At 40.1% G+C, this 21,765-nt stretch overlaps 1 protein-coding gene and 1 long non-coding RNA gene across 2 annotated transcripts in view; both read left to right on the top strand.

Annotated features, from left to right (window-relative positions):
- Window positions 1-21,765, top strand: part of LOC138970442 (phospholipid-transporting ATPase ABCA3-like) — a 93,348-nt gene that overhangs the window by 14,140 nt on the left and 57,443 nt on the right. The window contains exons 4-5 of the mRNA XM_070342901.1: window positions 10,822-10,920; window positions 11,324-11,650. Coding sequence (XP_070199002.1) covers window positions 10,822-10,920; window positions 11,324-11,650 — 426 coding nt within the window. The remainder of the gene's footprint in view (window positions 1-10,821; window positions 10,921-11,323; window positions 11,651-21,765) is intronic.
- Window positions 12,800-20,127, top strand: LOC138970446 (uncharacterized). The gene is made up of 3 exons (XR_011456946.1): window positions 12,800-12,990; window positions 13,723-13,773; window positions 19,988-20,127. It is a non-coding gene; the product is annotated as an uncharacterized lncRNA (long non-coding RNA).

Raw genomic sequence — 21,765 nt, 5'->3', positions numbered from 1 at the left:
TCTGTTTTTTTGTGTGAAATTGACAAGAAGAGCGGGGTAGTAGTTGCGCTGAGAAGGATAGCACGCTTTTCTGTACCTCTCTTCGTTTTAACTTTCTGAGCGTGTTTTTAATCCAAACATATCATTATATCTATATGTTTTTGGAATCAGGAACTAACAAGGAATAAGATGAAAGTGTTTTTAAATTGATTTCGACAATTTAATTTTGATAATAATTTTTATATTATTAATTTTTGACTCACATGCGAAGCAAAAGTGAGTCTATGTACTCACCCGAGTCGTCCGTCCGTCCGTCCGTCCGGAAAACTTTAACGTTGGATATTTCTTGGACACTATTCAGTCTATCAGTACCAAATTTGGCAAGATGGTGTATGATGACAAGGCCCCAAAAAACATACATAGCATCTTGACCTTGCTTCAAGGTCAAGGTCGCAAGGGCCATAAATGTTGCCTAAAAAACAGCTATTTTTCACATTTTTCCCATTTTCTCTGAAGTTTTTAAGATTGAATACCTCACCTACATATGATATATAGGGCAAAGTAAGCCCCATCTTTTGATACCAGTTTGGTTTACCTTGCTTCAAGTTCAAGGTCACAGGAGCTCTTCAAAGTTGGATTGTATACATATTTTGAAGTGACCTTGACCCTGAACTATGGAAGATAACTGTTTCAAACTTAAAAATTATGTGGGGCACATGTTATGCTTTCATCATGAGACACATTTGGTCACATATGATCAAGGTCAAGGTCACTTTGACCCTTATGAAATGTGACCAAAATAAGGTAGTGAACCACTAAAAGTGACCATATCTCATGGTAGAAAGAGCCAATAAGCACCATTGTACTTCCTATGTCTTGAATTAACAGCTTTGTGTTGCATGACCTTGGATGACCTTGACCTTGGGTCAAGGTCACATGTATTTTGGTAGGAAAAATGTGTAAAGCAGTTCTTAGTGTATGATGTCATTGCTAGGTTTAGTTACCCTAAAGGTCGAGGTCAAGCATGTGAGTCGTATGGGCTTTGCCCTTCTTGTTAGAGCTTGTTTTTAATCCAAATATAACATATTTATATGTTTTTGGAATCAGAAAATGATGGAGAATACGATGAACGTAAATTTGGATCGTTTTATAAAACAAAATATTTTTTTTACAATTTTCAGATTTTTAATGACCAAAGTCATTCATTAATTTTTAAGCCACCAAACTGAAATGCAATACCGAAGTCTGGGCTTTGTAGAAGATTAGTTGACCAAAATTTCAACCAATTTGGTTGAAAAATGAGAGCGTGACAGTGCCGCCTCAACTTTCACGAAAAGCCGGATATGACGTCATCAAATACATTTATCCAGGAACTCTCATGTCAAATTTCATAAAGATCGGTCCAGTAGTTTAGTCTGAATCGCTCTACACACACCTTTACAGACACACACACACACACGCACATACACCACGACCCTCGTCTCGATTCCCCCCTCTACGTTAAAACATTAAGTCAAAACTTGACTAAATGTAAAAAGGAGGAAAAATTGCAATCACACACACACACACACACACACACACACACACACACACACACACACACACACACACACACACACACACACACACATACACAAACATACCGACAAAATGACAGACATACACACAGTGAGACAAATCGACACAGAAACACCCACACATGCACGCACGCACTTATGTACGCGAACAAAGACGTAGAGATGCTTATAGAGAAACACTTACGCAACCAAAAAAACACGCACACAAACACACAGACAGACAAACTTCATTCTTGGTAGAGAAATGCATTTCTTTCTGTATTGCTTTCTCTTTAAGGTAGTTCACTGGACCCGTTAAATATAATTTGGTTTCTCCCAAAAGTTGGTTATTTTATAAGTTCGATCTGTCTGCTATGCATTCAGCATAAAAAAATATAGGGTAGTGGGTTCGTTTCGGAGCTATGAGTCTCGGAAGACAGTGCCCGTTTTGAATTTTGGACCGAAAAATCGAAAAATGGGTATGTTTTGAAAACGGCCAATTACACAAACATCTGCATAGGAATAGTCATTTAAAAAATATCACCCAAAGCAGCAATGGGCAGGTAACGAAGTGCACTGGTAAACGAAAATGTTGCGCATACTCAAACTTTGTGACGTCACGTCTTTTGCCAGAGTTTATTTTAAATTTGTTCCTCATGTTGAGGTATTTTATTGCTGGTAGCCTGGAAATAAATTACGATTTGATGAGATGGGTTGTAAACGCAAGAGCGATCAAAACGGCATTAAAAAAAACCCAAAAAACGACAGGTTGGTGGTGTTTTTAGGGGGGGTTCACTCCCTTGATTAACCCCACCCTTTGCACTATTACTGTCCAGTGTGCCTCAGAAAAATATGTGTCACGATAATGTAAAGGGTTGTTGTCCGATCATTTGTCTCAGATATATGAGCCAACTAAATTATGTTTTTAAAAACCACTGTTACATATGACCTCTGTTGAAAGTCAAAGGTCACCGCAACTTTGAAAGGCCACAAGTCCGATTCAAATGTAATAAAAACGCCAATCAAAAGGTGGAGGTCACTTGTTTGATACAAGTGTAATAATAAAAATTAATAATCAAGGCTTGGTTTATAATTTTGCTTAATAGTGCGTACTGTTATTTGTTACGGTTTGAAGGCTGGGACTTTTTGAGGGTGGAATTAAAGCAATTTTTCCCCTTATGGGCCCCTTATGCATCGAAGGACTTCAATTATTGTATTATCTGCTGCCAGCGTACAGTAGAAAGAGGGCTGCATACACAAGACACTTGTTCTTAATACTACTGGCTGTTATTCTAGTTCAAACACCGGTTTTAACATGTGGTATTCTGATGCAATCACGCTGTGAGCATCACGGGTTGGGAGACACTCTCTTACCTGCTACCGGAGCTTCAATGTTAGCTTTGGTGATTATTACGATGTCACTGGCAAAGAGAACGGCTTTGTACCGATTTCATTAGATGCCCACGTGTTTTTGACCTCGTGGTTGGTAGGCGTGTCGCATTGTTTTTATTTCTGACGGTGTCGTCATTTTCTGACGTCATTTGTTCTGGGCCGCGTCACCACACTTCCGCTGCCTGAAAAATGTGACGTTTGTTCTATTTACGTCATTCGAATGTTCGACGTGTTCTTCTTCTTCTTCTTCTTCTGCGTTCCCTGTTCGATGTGTTCGAATTCCCAGCCTGCCAGGAAAAAATGGCGACACAACTGGCAGTGGCTTCCCTTTGTGTATGAAGAGTAATATCCCTGTCTCCATTTGACCTGCCTTAAGTGCACCTACCTCGCAGAGAGAGAGAGAGAGAGAGAGAGAGAGAGAGAGAGAGAGAGAGAGAGAGAGAGAGAGAGAGAGAGAGAGACAGACAGACAGAGAGAAAGAGATAGACAGACTGATAGACAGACAGAGGGAGAGACAAACAGACGAACACACAGACAGACATAGACAAACACACAAACAAAGACACACAGACAGACTTCACTATTGTATGTGCAAGTAATTTTGTTAAACCACACGTTACGTTCACCACTGAACGTGAAACCATGTAAAACGTTACTATCTCAGATAACAGCACTTACGCTACCGGAAATAGAATTTATCAGTGAAATTCTACCATCAGTTTAGTAATCGATGCGATGTAAATTATCCTAAAACTGTGGTATGATCACGACAACGTTTAGCATTTAGGATCAAATGGTGCCAATGTGTACACAATGCACTAATCACAGACAACAGTTATACGCTTTACCTACATGTAACTCTCCAACTGACATTTTCTGCCACTTGAAACAAATGACTTTCGAAGGAAAATTAACTCCAATATATAAATAGTATGTGTGATTTTTAATAATTACTTGCACTTTTTAAAAATAAAGCTTTTTCTACGATAAGGTGTTTACCCCCTAAATGTATAAGTCATCCGGTAGAAAAACCGGAAGTATCGTGTACTAAGCATATGTATATGTTTAAAAAGTTAATTGTGTTAATGTAGAACATCTTGCCTATGTATATGTTTAGGTTTTGAATACGTTAGGGGAAAACCATAGCCATTATTCATTCATCTTCAACTAACACCCCTAATCTCAGGGCTCATTTTGTTAGTGGGGGTAGGGTTTCAATTAGTCAAAAATCACTTTCATTCAATATTTTCTGCCATTTCAAATACATACACGTAATTGCACAATTTCTTGAATTTTAAGATGCTTTAACTGACTATACCAAGAAAACCTGCACTTTTTGTAGAATTCGTTTTTTGTCCATGATTTATGTTTAAAAATGTCAATTTTTACGACAAAAAATGCTAACGGTTGCCTCACCAGAGGACACGTACCTACGACGTGAATCGTGTCTGCCAATTAAAATGCATATATTTTGAAATAAGGGGAATCATAACATATTTCACTGTAAAGTGTCTCACTCTAATACCTTCTGGGTTCATTGTGTATTTGGTTAAGTGAATTGCAGATAAGTTTTTTTTTTTAAATGACAGCTATACATATATTTTATTAAAACTGAAACTGGTGGAATGAAAAACAGACCTGTTTTGAAGAAGTTGTACTAAAATCATTTATGGGCTTGAACTTCACAGTTTGCGTGTTATCTTTTAAATAAAACACGTTTTCATCACTAACAATGACCTAATTTACACATACATATCGGTCGGTCATAGTCGCGTTTTTTTTTTAGAGATGTAGTGTACAAAATGTCGTTTTGTACGTTTAAATTACATGTCCATTATTTTAGTCATATATCAATCAATAAATAAATGCGCATACTTTTATTAAACGTTACTTTCACTTTAAGATCGCTTCTAACATTTAGTATAATTTCTGAAAAATGCACGCTATGTAATAAATGGATAATATTATGGACGCCATGTGGTAAAACCGGAAGTTGAATTATTTTGCGATAGCAAAATCCTTTTACAATGATCACTTTCCTTTTATATTGAGCTGATCTTTAATGTTATGGGTAAAAATCTAACAGATTGAACCAAATTATCCTTTTTCAAGCCTGTGTATGTGTAAACTCTTTTTTGCTTCGACACGGTTCGGTTTTCGGAGTTGATTCAAAATCATCCATTATGTATCTGATGTGACTGTTGTTTTTTTTCGGTAAATTAACAATTGTTGATGTAAAATAATTCTAGTTGTGAGAATAAACAATTTTCAAGATGTTTTTGATTGCGGTTTCAACCAGGCGTTCAGTTAGCTATACATATCGATTGAGAAAATGGCATTTCCTGTTTTGTCGTCCGCATGTTATACAGATGTTGTTAAAAATAAAACTGTGTATACGAATTAGGCATTTTACTTGCTGTCTGATGGCAAAAATCTTTAGCTTTCGTTTAAGGTATAATTTGCTTATATCCGTATACAGTCAAGCGGTACATGACGTGTTTTTGTAACCTACCCCCTGCGTCATGGCTGCATTTGTGCAGAATATGGGTCATGTTACAAAAACGCTTCTAATTCTTAGGTGGTTTGGTTTAGCCATTTGTCGTTTACCGAACTGTGGCTGCAAATAAAACGAACTTTCCAAAAAACATAATATCTAATGTGACCACCAAAAGTAACCTTTCCACTATAGTCAGCCAGGTGACTATACACTTTAACAACCTGCTGGCGAGGCGCATTGATACAACCTCAACTAGTCTCGGTTAGCTTAGAGGGTCATTTTACAAGTAGGAATTATATTATGAAGTACCAACGAAATACCGAGACCATAAGGTATGCGAAGTGATGACGTCGGATACGTGACGTAAGTTGATGCATAAATTCTGTCGGACTACGTCAGTCAATTCCAAAGATCGCTTTTCACGCCGTGGATCGTGTAACTCTGCATTTGCGCCACCGCAACTTTTTATCGCTTCACGCCGACGAAGAGGCAAGCTGCGAGGTAGGTCTCTCGAATGATAAATTAAATTGTTAGAATGCTAGGCACTCAGCATGTTCTCAAGTGTTGCATTTCACTAACTTATATCCTTAGCTATATTTCTGTATATATTTTTTGATGCTTTGATGGCCCTGGTGATCGTGACGATCTGTTTTTCTTCTCGTTTCCCCATGTTTTGGGCATATTTTCAGTTTCTGCGTCAAATGCAACAAAACGGAGATTACTGGTTATTCTTGGACATGTTCACTGATAACTTTAATGTTTTATGAATCTCCACGTGTAGTTTCTCTGTATATAGTTCCATATATACTTTGCAAGAAGCAGATAAAAACAGAGTGTCAACAACTCTCTGTAATTCGCCACCGCATCAATTCAATGTTAGATGTAACTCGCCACCGCATTTTTTGTTATTCGCCACCGCACTACGCAAATTGTTATTTTCAAACGCATCAACATCGTGGAGGCATTTAAACCTTTATTTTTGTCACAAAACTGACAGCAATTGATAGGAGCATTTTAACTTTAGTGCTGCAAGTTTTAAACTCAGGGGCGTGGCGTGATGTTGCCTATGCAAAGGATTTAAAGGCACCATGAGTTGACAAATCAAACTGTAGTATTTCTTCTTCTTCTTCTTCTTCTTCTTCTTCTTCTTCTTCTTCTTCTTCTTCTGTATGAAAAGTATGCTTATCTGTACTTGAGTGTATAACCCACATGTACTGGAATGTGCTTATATATATGACCCCCCCAAAAAAAATCCCTGGGACTGAGATTCAAGAGGTTTAGGGTATGATGACATCAATAGGAAATATAACAGTGCTTACCCGTAAGAGTGAAAAAATACTATATTTACAAGTGGGAAATGCATCGATGACTGCTAGTGATGATCTGAACAGATTACGCAGCAAAATAAAGACACATCAGAACATGAAGACCAACGTTTTCACCAATGAGATTTCACTTTTTGGAAGGCACGCTGATGAAAAGTTGGTCCTCATGTTCTCTTATGCATTCATTTACATTCGGAAGATTGTCTACACATACAAGAATGTACAAAAACGTTCCGCATGGTTTGAACATTACTTAGTGTAAGGCGACGAATGGCAGGATGGATAGCGTACTGCCCCTATGATCCGCTTGATTTCCTTGGCCGCGAGTTCAATCCCTTGCCGGGACAGTTCATAAAGTGAATTTGGGTTTACGCTATGCATTAAAAGCTTGTCGTCAGTGGTTTTCTTCCGGGTCCTACCAGTTTGTTTTCCTCCACCATTTTAAAACTGAAAATTAATTCCGCCCATCTGCAAAAATTAAAAAAAAAAAATCTTTCCAAATTCTGATTTCCTAATAGCAGCTTTAATCCTTCGTACCACATGGTGAGTGTGTGTTGTACGATTGTCACCATGTGAGCGTACGTGTCAAATCAATATTTTCAATTGGAAGTGACAGAATCACTGAACTCTTCAACATATTATGCAATTCATTAGACAGTTGCGGTGGCGAATAACATCCAAGACGTGAAATTGCGGTGGCGAATTACACCAAGCATCGGTGGCGTATAACATGAAGTCTAATTGTTTGTGTTTTCTTTTGCCGCGTGCGTCACCCAAAGACAAAATTGTGCAACAGCATTCATCAAGAATACAAAGGACATGTTTAGCTCACAGGATATCATCACGGGAATGCATCAACTAGTGCTGTTTCGTTGAAGTTGCGAGGGAAGGGACAAATTGTGCAATTTCAGCTACAATTCCAGCAGAAATCGGACTTCAGAACTGCCGAAACCTGACATTTCGACTAAAAAAGCACGTACCTTAGACCTTGAGTATATATACTTCTTTAAAATGTACTAATGAAGAATCTAGATGATGCCTGAAAGTCCTACAAATTTTCATTTTCTGTGAGAGACCTATCTTGCAGCGTGCTACTTCGTCCGCGTAATGCACTGAAAAAGTTGCGGTGGCGCAAATGCAGAGTTACACGATCCACGGCGTGCTTTTGTGATGAAAAGAATTTGTTTTGAGTTTGCTGTCCAGAAACCCGTCAAAAAAGAAGGGAAAATGTATGTGAAAGAAAACAAAACAGGAGGAGAGTGATACGATAGGAATACTACCAGCTATTGTGTTTTCAGCGTTTTGGACTGAAAGTAGTGTGTGAACAGAACAGATCTAGTTAACCAATTCTGTCTGTTTACCATCGCATGAAAGCAGTAAAGAGATCGTCGTCAGATTGAATTACAATAACATTAACAGGCTTCCATTTGAAACTTCTCGGTCTTCATCGTGGATTGACGCTTTTGAACCTCTACTGGCGTTTGATGTAAACTAACTAGCAGCTAGCGAGGTTATCCTTTGTAGCTAGCTATTCTTATTCTGCCCTGACTTTGCGAAATGAAGCAAGACTCTCTAAGATCGTTTACTCTGTGTTTTCCCTATTCTATCCCGTAGAAAAATGCGAAGTCTCTTCTTCTTGTCCCTATTCCAAATCTTGATCTAGTCTCTCTCCCTATTCTAATCCCTAACCTAGCGCCCTCAGTCTATGTCCTTATTCTAACCCATGCTATTCTGTCCTAAAGCCTGTCCGAATGCGTGTAGGAACTTCATTTTATTCATTTTCCACTGGCTTTTATACCAATCTGCATGGCAACGTAAACAAACACACAGAACCAGATGCAGATTGGCTGACCGAAAAAGAACATTAACCGCACTACTTTCAAAACATTACGCGGACAATACAGTCCGCCCTTTTTCCTTTATCTTTACACTTGCTGATCCCAACAAGCGCCCTTTTAATAACTGTGTGCAATATGTCAGCAACCTACAACACTATCTTCATCAAAGCAAGCTTGCCTTTCCTCTCTTTTACGAATTCTGTTTCTCCAAGTAAGATCACTGAACGACTAGCGGTTAACGTTATTGCCACAACGACGAGTACCTATGACTTTTGCCTGACTAAATTGGCAACTATCTTTCAATGGCTTGAAAACGTATTTCAAACAACTTTCATCCACATTTCTACCGTTTATCATATTAACTGACACAGTTTCCCAATATTTATAAATCTTTACTGGTAGACCGCATCGGGACCATCCAAAATGGCCGACCCAAACAGAAACCGAAAATTCGATTACCTCCCTTGCGTCGTCTATCGATCTCCTTTTACCTTGGTTTCAATACCAATTACTCTTCGTTTTAAAGCAGGGGCCAGCGATAGCATGACAGAGGGAACTCTGCACGCCATGGCAGTCCCGAACCTTCAATCATATAATTATTTTGTGTAAAGCTAACTTTTTTTAAACATGGCTCCCCCGCCACAATATATATCTTTTTTAAAGCTTTTTTGTTAACTTTTTATTCTTCAAATTTGTGACTCCCTCGTGTAATCAGAATAGTTTTAGGAATGAGCAGAGTTAGGCCGTCTGTTCTTTCTTTGAAGACGTCATATCCGGCTTTTAGGGAAAATGGCGGCAGCATTGTCATGCCCTCATTGTTTAATCAAATCGATTTAAATTTAGGTCAAGCAGTCTTCGACAAAGCCCGGACTGTAGGATTGCATTTCAGCTTGGATGCTTAATTCTTACCAGTTTACGGCATTTCAATTTTTCATGCTAAAAATCATGAAATTAGGGAATGGCCCGAAAATCTTAACATTTATGTTCATTTCTTCAGGTAATTATAATATGTTGTAGTATATCAAATTGAAGCTCTTGAAGTGTTCTTGCTAACATTAATAATGAGTTTAAAGAAAAACAAATTTTGGTGGATGAAGCCTTACCGTTTTGCTTAAGGGCAGAGGTGGCACGGAATTTTGATCCAAAATGGTCTCATGATGTGATTTGGGTTTTCAGCATATTTAAGTACTTTGAACACCCTAGAATAACTGCATGATGTTTATTTTGTCAATTTCATCCTCTTTTTTTTCCAAACCAACCCCATTTCTATAATGTCTGAAAATCATCAATACCTACAAGTGTGTGAAATTTGAAGGCTCTAGCTTCAAAAACACCACGGGCAGACAATAATGCAAGTACCGCTCCAAGGTAACCGTACGCTGCTCCCCTTTTAGAATTGTGTCGATTTGTCCTTATTTTCAGGAAAAAAATGGGACCACCTTCTTCTTGTCAGTGTTCCGAGATCACCAATAGTTGAAAGGGGTGGAGCCGTTTAGGAACATCAAAACGGCTGATCGATGTAATACCTGCGGTCAGATTGATACACCCAAGTCCCCATCGCCTGTGAAAACCTTCACAAAATCCTTACACTCTCTGTAGTGACAATTGGAGAATATGTGTTTGCACAAGTGGAGACATACCCCCGTTTGTACACCAGGAAGAGCACGGGTCAGCTTACATCGATGGGTAGCGATTCAATTATCTATGTGTCCTTTACCGCCGTGTGTGTGTGATTCGTGCATCATCTTTCTTCGACTTTTCAACTGCAGCAACGGTTGTTGCAGTAACAGCATTCAACTGTCGGTCTGGGCGGGTGTCATCTTTGAAGACGTGTCAACCCGATTTAAATTCCTTGTACCTGTTGTAGGTACTCGTTTTGGAAGGAGCGTTCTTCCCCCCAAATTCCCACTAAATGCAGTAGGTGTGAGAAACATAACAATTCTTTCAGAGATGTTTATTCATCATTGTTGATAACTCCATATTGTTGAACTCCATGACAGGCAAGTAAACATGGACGGGTAGTGTTCTTTAAAGAGCTGGTTTCTTTGCTGAGGAACCTTTGAGATACATGAAAATGTGTGTCATCGCCGATGAAAGATTGCAGTATGCATACGTCGTTGTAAATATCACGAGGCATTGCCAGGAGCTTGGAGTCTAAGGACTTCCAGAACACCCTACGTACATAGGTCCTCACTCCTGATCGCAGTGTAAGAGAAGAAGAAGCACTGTTTCAGGTGGGGCTGGCCGTCAAGCGCTCGGACCTGGCCAGCGCGCTGTCCGGGGGTCAGAAGAGGAAGCTGTCCGTGGCCATCGCCCTTGTGCACGGGTCCAAGGTGGGCATCCTCTTGTTTCTTTCCCCATCTTTCTTTGGTTTTATTATACAGTGGAACCCCCCTTTTAAGACCTCCAACAATCTGGGAAAATCAGGTCTTAAAAAGGAGGAAGTTTTTATTTGGAGGTTATATGGAGTTACTCTTCTCGCACACCCAGGGGCCACAGTTCGCGCCATTCCCGGGTAAAGCCACAAATGCCTGTGGAAATCAAAAGAATTTGTCCTTAATAAACTGAAATATAAAAAAAGAAGATTTTGTTGGGCCTTGTCACCGGAAACGGACATTATTTTGTTGGGTCTTATTGGGAGATGATTCTGAACGAGAATGAAAAGAAGAGTTTATAATCACCAATGTCTTGCAAATGTCCTCTATTTAGGTTAGTTTCGTTTGTTAATATAACTAGGTGGTGGTTCTGGACGAGCCGTCGTCCGGCATGGACCCTCAGGCCAGAAGAAGCCTGTGGCACATCCTGCAGCACCAGCGGACAGGCCGGACCATGCTGCTGACCACTCACTACATGGACGAGGCCGACGTGCTGGGGGACCGGATCGCCATCATGGCGGAAGGAGTGGTCAAGTGTTGCGGCACCTCGCTCTTCCTCAAGAAGCGGTACGGGGCGGGCTACCACCTGGTGGTGGTCAAGGCAAAGGGCTGCAATATCCCCGCGCTGACCACGGGGATCCGCAACAAGGTCCCTAGTGCCAGGCTGGAGAAAGACGCCGGGGCTGAAGTGAGCCTTTTTTGTTGGACTCCCCTGAGTAATCAGAAGAGTCTTAGGAATGAGCAGTGTTAAGTCAGACAGCCGTCCCTAGACAAAACCTTTACGTTAAAATCGAGGTCATGTTCGGTGCCTAAAAACCTAACATTGAGGAATTTTCCCATGTTTTTGAAGCTAGAGCCTTCAAATTTCACACACTTGTAGGTATTGATGATCTTCAGACATGATAGAAATGGGGTTGGTTTGGGTCAAACTTAAAGGTCACATCATGAAAATGTTTGCCGGAGAAGATCAATCACTACACAAAATATCCACTGAGCTAACAAGGAAATAAATATAGGTTACACACTCCGAGAGGTGTGTAAGCTTTTTATCCCATTACTCCGACGTTTTCATTTAAAAAAAAAAGTTTTTGACACAAACTCTGCGAGTGCCTGTTTTGTGCTCATCAAACCTTCTGCGACCACAAATTGTGTCATGATATTCATGTGCGAAATGTTAACGAGTCCCCTTTTGTCTTTTTGGTAAGCGCGCCATAAAACGTCTGCTTTTGTATTAATGACAGGGCCGGAATAGGTAAGTACTAGGATGGGGGGGGGGGGGGGGGTTCAGATGGGGGTCCAGGGGGCACAGCCCCTTGATCGGGGTCCAGGGGGCGAAGCCCCTTGGTGGGGGTCCAGGGGGCGAAGTCCCCTTGGTGGGGGTTGCAAGGGGGCTTGCCCCCTTGAAGCTGAACGTTTTTTGATGATATGATGATGATAATTAGTTTTAACGTCCTCTTAGAACCATTTGGCCTATCTTGGGACAGGTAGAGTTAAAGGTGGTCGTCTACATTTTGACTTTTTTCCAATAATCGTATGGTTAGATTTCGCTAAAAAGTTATTTCAGATGATGAATGAACCATGGGGAAAAAAGTTACAGAAAAAAACATATATGTAAAAAAAGTTTCTATTTTTTGGGAGCGTGACTCACGCTTCCAATGTTTACTTTTCTGTTTTCTGAGACCATGTGCTCTGCCTAAAAATATCGACCAATCAAATTATTCGCGGCGCATGCGCAAAGAGTCATTTATGGTCCAAAGATGTCTGCCATCTTGCGCCAGTTACGTAAAAAGCAAAATTGTGATCGATCAGGGCGGCATAGGTCTGAATGTGTACATATGGGGGACCAGAAACAACCCTGAGATGCAGCGAAGTTGGAATTAGGCGCCAAATTCAACCGGCAAGTGGCAAAAACACTATGATGCTCATTGAAAGTTACGTCGGGGGTGTGCTCAAAGTACTTTTGGCAAAATCGCAAGCAGGACAAAGCCCTGGGAGTTTTTCCTGTGGAAGAGCATGCTGAAACGGAATGTAAGTATAATTGTTGACATTACACCCAACCTTTACTTTGATCTTCCATTAACTTTACTTGTATATTTGAATTCAAACCTAGTTATTACGTTTCACAGTTCTGAAACAAAGCTTGTACGTACATGATATCATTTCACTGTAGGCTGAAAGGGCGCGTCCGAACATTTCATACTCAAAGGCGGTTTGAAATCTTAAACCGGGCTTACTTTTAGATTTGGTTTTTACATTATGTATTCCTCCACACTTTTTCCCTTTCTCAGCTAGTGTCGTGTCGTGGTGTGTGTCGTGGGAAAGGGAGGGGGGAGTTGCATTTTCAGTGGCCGATTCTACTTCGGACAGATCATAGATCTATACAGACGGTATCGCTAACTCGTCATGTATGGACAGATCAAGCTCATCCAGATGAATAGAACTAAAATGTCACATTTTTTTTAGAATCTTATAGATCTGTTCTTAGTTTTTACGGTATGGCTTCAGCTACATTTAATCTGCGTGTGCCTTACACGAACGACTGTTGAAAAAAAATTTCTCTTCAGAGATTCATGGTACTATTCAGTTTTAACCACCACGTTTTTACATTGTGTGATTAAATGATAAGGTGACGTGCATCTTCACGCAGTCGCGCGCGCGCGTGTGTGTGTGTGTGTAGGGGGGGGGGGGGGATATGTCTGTCTGTGCCCTCTGACTTCAACATAAATTGTGTGTATTCAACAGTAACGTTGCACATTGCAGATCTGTGCGCCAGGAATGTGGACAAGGAAGCCGCAGTTTGAGCAAGCAACGGTAAGCTATTTTATTCGAAAGCTGTTTTATTCGATTACAGCGAGTCCGTTTGTAAGCAAGCTTTTATGATGTTCCTGTACACAACCTTCATCGATGCTACAGGGATACTGTTTCAAGTTTTTAACATTGAAACTGTGTGTGTGTGTGTGTGTGTATACGTGTACGTGTGTGTGTGGGTGGGAGAGAGAGAGAAAGACAGAGAGAGAGAGAGAGAAAGAGAGACTGTCTGTGTGTGTGTGTGTGTGTGTGTGTGTGTGTGTGTGTGTGTGTGTGTGTGTGTGTGTTCGCTCTGAAAAAACGAGAACACGCAAAAATAAACATCGTATTTGGTCAAGGTATCAGAAATATTTAGTATAATAGCTAATAGTGAAGGGTAAAATTTTTTTTTCTCATAGCCTTTATTCATCAAGCTGACAGTGACAACATAATAAGGGAACACAGACAAATTAAATAACATATCCACAATTACTATAACAACAAATGCAAGCGGACCAATAGTTGCAACAAACTTCAGGCTAAATAACATCAAAAAGAAAGGACCAGGGGAAAAAGAGAGATCACACGTATCTAAGAAAACAGCGGTAACCATTTGTATGTCCGAATGTATCATTAAAACCACGATATCCACATCTTGCCTGTTCTTAGTGTCATGCAATCATGAGTAGCAAGTGGTGTAAAAATTGAGAGACACAGAAAGGCACAGTCGTTCCCATGAAAGCTTTTGGCTCACCATCTCAGATTTAGACAAGATTGTACATGAACAAAGACTTAGATTCGACAACCTGGCTGCTTCATGCGCAAAGTGATAATTTATTTTGATGTGTTATCATCACAGATTCCTGCTTGAGTTCGTTCACAAATCAGTCAATAAAAAACAATCACAAACTGCACCCAGGCTGATTAGTTGATGTGTTTAGCGATGGTCTTTTCAGGCCTGGTCTGTTCTGAGACTGTAAACCGAATAGTTTACTCGGGAAGGACTGAACCTTTCACATCAATATTCAACAAAAATCAACAAAACGTCTGAATAACACATACGAGAAGGGGGGGAAAATTAATTTGTGTGCTTTTGTTATCAGGGGAGGGAACCATCTAATCCGAGCAAAATTACCTCCCTTGATTTGTCTTACGTGATACATGTGCAAAGTGAATAAAAAGTGCATCAGTCACAAACAAATACAACTATTTAGCAGGATCAATTAGTACACTTGATGCATATATGAATGTTGATCTATTCAGAATAATAAATAATGTCCCGGCTGATACTCCCTGCTAAATCATTAGCAGATTATCATCGATATTTGTGTTCCCTATGCACAGCGTTTGTTTTTCGGTTGTTGTTTTGGTTCATGTAACGTTTCAGGCGTATTCTCAAGACATTTAGAGAACTGTTATGGAAGCCTGAAGATCAAAGACAAAAATGTATTTACCGTAAAATGCAAAAAAAAAGAAAACAGGTTTTCCAATAGCTCCTGCCATTCTGATTGTGGACTTTAGCATGCATAGCCGTGTCAGAAGACAACAAATATACATGCAGCCCGATTACTTGAAATGTGGCATCGGTATCAAGTGTGTGTGTGTGTGTGTGTGTGTGTGTGTGTGTGTGTGTGTGTGTGTGTGTGTGTGTGTGTGTGTGTGTGTGTGTGTTTTGATGCAGCTGCAGAAGTAAAGAAGCTAATGTCTTACAATATTTTCAGAAATGATCGCTCTATGTTTTACTACAGAACTGAAGGAGCAATGGTTGAGAGTGAGGGGGTAGGTATGCAATATACAAGTGGGTAGATTTGTGAACCATCTGTGTGCCCGCTAGGTGGAAGGCGTCCATGGCATCCATGTAAGAATACATCGCTGCTCTGCCGATTCAGGATGAAGTCATAAGTGTCCAAGCCATTGTCCTGCAAGAAAAAACACGTCATTTTTAGTCCATATATGCATTTCCGTGACTAAGCTTTGGTTTAATCATCGGCCTGATAATGATGACCTAGAAGCAATAGATTTGTTATCAAAAACAATTGGAAAAAAAAGTAAATTAATTCTTTCCTTCTCCTTGTATTTATCAATGTGTTTATTCTTTTCTTCTTCTTTTTTCTTGGGTGGGAAGGGGGGTGGTGGTGGTGGAGGTGGGAACGGGGGGTGGTGGAGGTTGGGAGGGGGGGGTGTGTGTGTTGTAATTAGTTGTTTTCAAACACTTCGGACAGATACTGATGCGCCGGAGACATAGCAGAATTTTTCGGGGATGCATAATCTTGCGATCAGATGTGCAAGATGGTGATTGTTCTACACTACTCGTCATAAAAAACTTTACAGATGCGTTCGAGGGCAGATCTTTATGATGAGGCCGTTTATCGTAAAACCAATTATATGACTGGAAAGGCCTTTTATGCCCCTAACTTATTCAGAAAACAGATTGAGTTTACATGACGTAGTGTCGATACAGTGAAGCCTACAACACAAACACACCCCAAAATCAAATTCGCAAAATCAAGGTTCCCGCGTTAAAATTGACAACGAATCAGAACTGCTAAAACAGTTCTTAGACAAAACAATCAAATTTGCATCCAAATCAGTAAGTTTTGTTCACATATCTTGTCTAACATGGACGCTAGCCCATTTCGCCCCCATCCCATTTTCGCGACATTTTACAGGCCAAGTGTCATTTTACCACCATATCATGTACCATTAGCTCCACATCCCCTTTTGGCGCAATCCCGTTTCGCCGTTATCCCATTTTGCCCCCATCCCATTTTCGCGACATTTCACAGGCCAAGTGTCATTTTACCACCGTGTCATACCACTAGCGCCACATTCCATTTTGTCGCCATGCCGTCATCTCATTTCGCCGCCATCCCTATTTCGTGACATTTTGGATTGTGGCGAAAATGGGATTTGGCGTAAACGGAATGTCTTCCTTTTTTTATAAGGGGCTTATTGTCCGTCAGGTCTTAATTGCCTATATTGGACATGAATTGGTTTATACGATTCGAGTTTTTACGCCCTCACGGCTTTTGATGTATGCGTGTTTAGGTGGTATCAGCCATCTGCACTTATGGTAGAATGACCAAGATCTTTAACGTGCCATTGTGGTGACACGGGGGTGGGAGATGGATACCGTCTCTGGGTCTGCACATAAAGTTGACCCGTGTCCGTCCCGGCCCGGATTCGAACCAGCGACCTTTCGATCACAAGTCTAGTGCTCTACCACCTGAGCTACCCGGGCCCCATGTCTTCCCAGTTGAATAACGCAGTATAGTAGTATAGTGAGGCTTGGCAAGAAGAATAAATAAACAAGTCGCGTAAGGCGAAAATACAATATTTAGTCAAGTAGCTGTCGAACTCACTGAATGAAAGTGAACGCAATGCCATTTTTCAGCAAGACCGTATACTCGTAGCATCGTCAGTCCACCGCTCATGGCAAAGGCAGTGAAATTGACAAGAAGAGCGGGGTAGTAGTTGCGCTAAGAAGGATAGCACGCTTTTCTGTACCTCTCTTTGTTTTAACTTTCTGGGCGTGTTTTTAATCCAAACATATCATATCTATATGTTTTTGGAATCAGGAACCGACAAGGAATAAGATGAAAGTGTTTTTAAATTGATTTGGACAATTTAATTTTGATAATAATTTTTATATATTTAATTTTCAGAGCTTGTTTTTAATCCGAATATAACATATTTATATGTTTTTGGAATCAGCAAATGATGGAGAATAAGATAAACGTAAATTTGGATCGTTTTATAAATTTTTATATTTTTTTACAATTTTCAGATTTTTAATGACCAAAGTCATTAATTAATTTTTAAGCCATCAAGCTGAAATGCAATACCGAACCCCGGGCTTCGTCGAAGATTACTTGACCAAAATTTCAACCAATTTGGTTGAAAAATGAGGGCGTGACAGTGCCGCCTCAACTTTCACGAAAAGCCGGATATGACGTCATCAAAGACATTTATCAAAAAAATGAAAAAAACGTATGGGGATTTCATACCCAGGAACTCTCATGTCAAATTTCATAAAGATCGGTCCAGTAGTTTAGTCTGAATCGCTCTACACACACACACACACACACACAGACAGACAGACAGACAGACGCACATACACCACGACCCTCGTTTCGATTCCCCCTCGATGTTAAAATATTTAGTCAAAACTTGACTAAATATAAAAATGGGATGGCGGCCAAATGGGATGGTGTCAAAATGGGATGTCGCGCTATTGTTATGACACGGTAGTAAAATGACGCTTGGCTTGTGAAATGTCGCGACAATGGGATGGGGGCGAAATGGAATGCGGTGAAACGGTATGGCGGCCAAATGGGATATGGTGTCAAAATGGGATGTCGCGCTATTGTTATGACATGTTTGTAAAACGACGCTTGGCTTGTGAAATGTCGCAAAAATGGGATGGGGCAAAAAATGGGACGGTGGCAAAATGGGATTGCACCAACATGGGATGTGGAACTAAAACCACCCCCACCACTCAGCGTAGAGGCTCTAAGCAAGAAAAATCAATAAAAATAAAAGGCATGCATTACTTTGTGGAATGCGATATTTTTACATTTTTACAAATCGCGGTTTTAGGTTTGACGTGATTTGTAAAATGTTTTTACATTTTTACAAACCACGGGTTAACAGTAACTCGCTAACGCGTTGCCTTCAAACTTTCGGAGAGTTGATCTAACACATGTTGTAAAGTACTTTCGGAATTTCAAGTAATTTGAGACATTAGGTCTGCTGTTATTTGTCATGTCAGAAACAGTTCTTAAATTGACGATAGGTTTTTGCTGAATCATTGAACAAATTTTATTTGTTGAAATCTTCAAGAACAATGACAGATGCGCCACATACTCAAATTTCATGTACATATTTTATCAGACATGGGTGGTATGAGGATTTCAACGCGAAAGTAGTTTTTTTAAGAAGTTGACTCATTCAGAGCGCTGAGCGCAAATGTCGGCCTACGCATAGCAAAGCTCAATGCCAACACGCTTAACTGATCAATGGCTCTTGAAAAAGAATTTTCCAAAAATGTGTGTGTGCGTTTAAACAAGTGCACTTTGAACAGCCATTGGTGAAACTGTATTAAATTTAAGGGTAAATTGAAGCTTTCATTTTTCTAAATGCATGCTAATTCTAAAAAAAATTCTGTTCAATCGGACAGGGTACATCTTTATTTTTAAAACTCTTTCTGGGATGTCGCATAACAGCAGAACTAATACAGTACCTCACATGACTTGAGATTTCGTGTGTACTTTACGACATGTGTTAACACAAATCTCCGAAAGTTTGAAGGCAATGCGTTTGCGAGTTACTCAAATGTACCATTCTTTGTCTTATTACCCGCTAAAATGGCTTCAAAACTGCCTTTTATGCCTGCTGAGAGTATTGACACCTACACCGCTCAGCATGCCATAGCGTCCATGTTAGACAAGATATGTGAACAACACATACTGATTTGGATGCAGATTTGATTGTGTGAGCAAGAGTGACCCTGTTTTTTTATTTTTTTATTATCTCAAATTGAAGAACAACTCATTTTTTGCCCACACAAATTGATTTGTTTCAGCTGTTGTGCCTAGCAGTGTTGTTTTGCCAATTTGAAGAAGACTGGGTGACAGGTGACCCCCCAAAAATGCAACCCTCAAAAATGCTAATAACTTCTACATCTGTTGACCGAATCACTTTATATTTGGGTGACATAAACTTCAGCTACCGTGACACTTTCACAAAGGGGCAATTTTGTAGATCAAATGGTCAGACTTTTGTGCTATTTCAAAAAAAAAAGTTGCCAAGATGTGGAAGGGTCATGCATAGGCTTAAGTTTATGTCCCCCAAATATAAAGTGATTTGGTCAACAGATGTAGAAGTTATTAACATTTTTGAGGGTTGCATTTTTTAAGGTCAACCTGTATTTGCCAAAAAATCAGCCTGACTGGGCCATTTCTACTTTAGTATTACGAAGTGAATTTCCAGGATGTTGTTATAACATTTAAAGATTGATAACTGAAACAGGACACATTTCTAAAGATTTCATATAACGATTATCCGCCCTATCCTGACACGCCCACCACTTTTCAGGTTGTTGTTTTTTCATCATAATTTTAATGCATAATTACAGCACATCATAGTCGAGTCATGCACAACTTATGGCGATTAACAGCAGTGTGCTAACAGTTTTGAAACTGTTTCAGATTTTTAAGTACTATTTTTGTAATTACAGGTCTTTGACGGGTGGTTATCAACCTCCCTTCACCTATCTTGGTAGTGGTGACAAACACACCTGGAAGGACATGTGGCTGCACTTGAAGTAGGCTCCTCTGGGAAGGATCCTCTGCAGGCCATGCCCAAAACCGGGGATGGGAGCCGCTCAGCAATGGATAGGACCAGCTAGCTCCCCCGCGGTCATCTCGTTAATCATGTTCTGACCAACACAGTTAAAAGTCCTATTGTCATGAAATAATGTGATGCATTCAAATTTTTATCCATTTTATCTGTTTTAGTAGATGTAGTATTATGAAACCAGCGGCATATAGATATAATTATAAGCCATGCGCACTTGACCAGCATTCATGAAACTTTGTGGAATTATCATCCCATATCTCAGGCCAATGTACACCAAATTTGAAGTAAGTTGCATAAGTAATTCATGAGTTATCAGCATTTTAATGGGTGGCATGTTTTTTTTTTTTTTTTTTTTTTTTTTTTTGGGGGGGGTACTTTGTACATGTTTGTGTGTGTGTGCTTTATGCATTCAGATGTATACATATATATGTAAGAGTGTATGCATTAAATAAGTTGGTATATAATTAAAATTCTGTTGTTAATAAATTGTGTCTCGACTGATTGATGGGATTGTCGATTTTGTAAGTATCCTTTTAAACAGCAAACGGAAGTATAGTATGTCACCACCGCCCCCCCCCCTCTCTCTCTCTCTCTCTCTCTCTCTCTCTCTCTCTCTCTCTCTCTCTCTCTCTCTCTCTCTCTCTCTCTCTCTCTCTCTCTCTCTCTCATATGCACACACACGCATTTACAATATACAGCCCATACTTGAATAACTGAAATTAACATAAGCACTCAAGCAATAACAGAGAGAAGAAATCTTCAAACCATTACATTTGTAACTACACAAACTCACTGTAAGACTAAGATACTGGATCTTTCTTCCCGATAACTCTTGGCGGCAGCTTCTTGAGTTGCTGTCCGCATGCGGACTCTGTGTCCTTGATTCCCGATTGCGCTGACAAACAATGTAACACTGCCGCACCTGCTGGCCCTGCCCTGCCTCTTCTGACCGGTGGAGACGATGTTTAGCTCAGAGTTGAGACATGAGATAAGCGTACTTTGTTCGACCTGAGTATCGAAATGGACAGCTTTTGCAGAAAAAAAAGAAACAACAAAACAAAACTGTTAAGGCGAAGTGCGCCACTGAAATTTAGAGTGATGGGACTTAAACAGCCATTTTGAGTTGTTAGCAGTTTTGCACCTTTCAATCTGTCTACTTTCATGACATGCATATGATTACACTATACAAATTCATCAAAGTCTCTAAAAACATATTTCATTGCACCAACCCGGCGAATTTTTCTGTCTTTTCATTCACTCTTCCGATAAAAATTCCGATTTTCAACCCTTGACAACAGACATTTCTGCTCGCCCAACGCGGGAACGTCGTATACCGTTTGAACAGCAGTTCTCTCCCCTGTGTCATTCGGCGGTTATTTTCGGTTAAATATGGATTCTCCCGGGGAAACCCCCCTATTTTTCAAACAAGCAAACCACAGACACTTTCCATATACGGGGGTATGACGTAAATACCTGGCCACGATTGGTCAGATAGGCTCGCGTGGCTTTTCGCGTTTTAAAAGTCGTCTGCTCACCGCGTTTAGTTTTCGACTGAGTTTGCTTAGAAAAATGGCACGTGTGAAAAGATCAACGCTCCGAAAAACACATCATAAAGGCAAGTGTACGAGAAGACAACAACTGAAGAGTTGCAGAGAC

Source organism: Littorina saxatilis, linkage group LG7 (assembly GCF_037325665.1).
Source record: "Littorina saxatilis isolate snail1 linkage group LG7, US_GU_Lsax_2.0, whole genome shotgun sequence".
Classification (NCBI taxonomy): Eukaryota; Metazoa; Mollusca; class Gastropoda; order Littorinimorpha; family Littorinidae; genus Littorina; species Littorina saxatilis.
The sequence above is the reverse complement of the archived record's forward strand: the minus strand, read 5'-3'. Positions and strand labels throughout refer to the sequence as shown.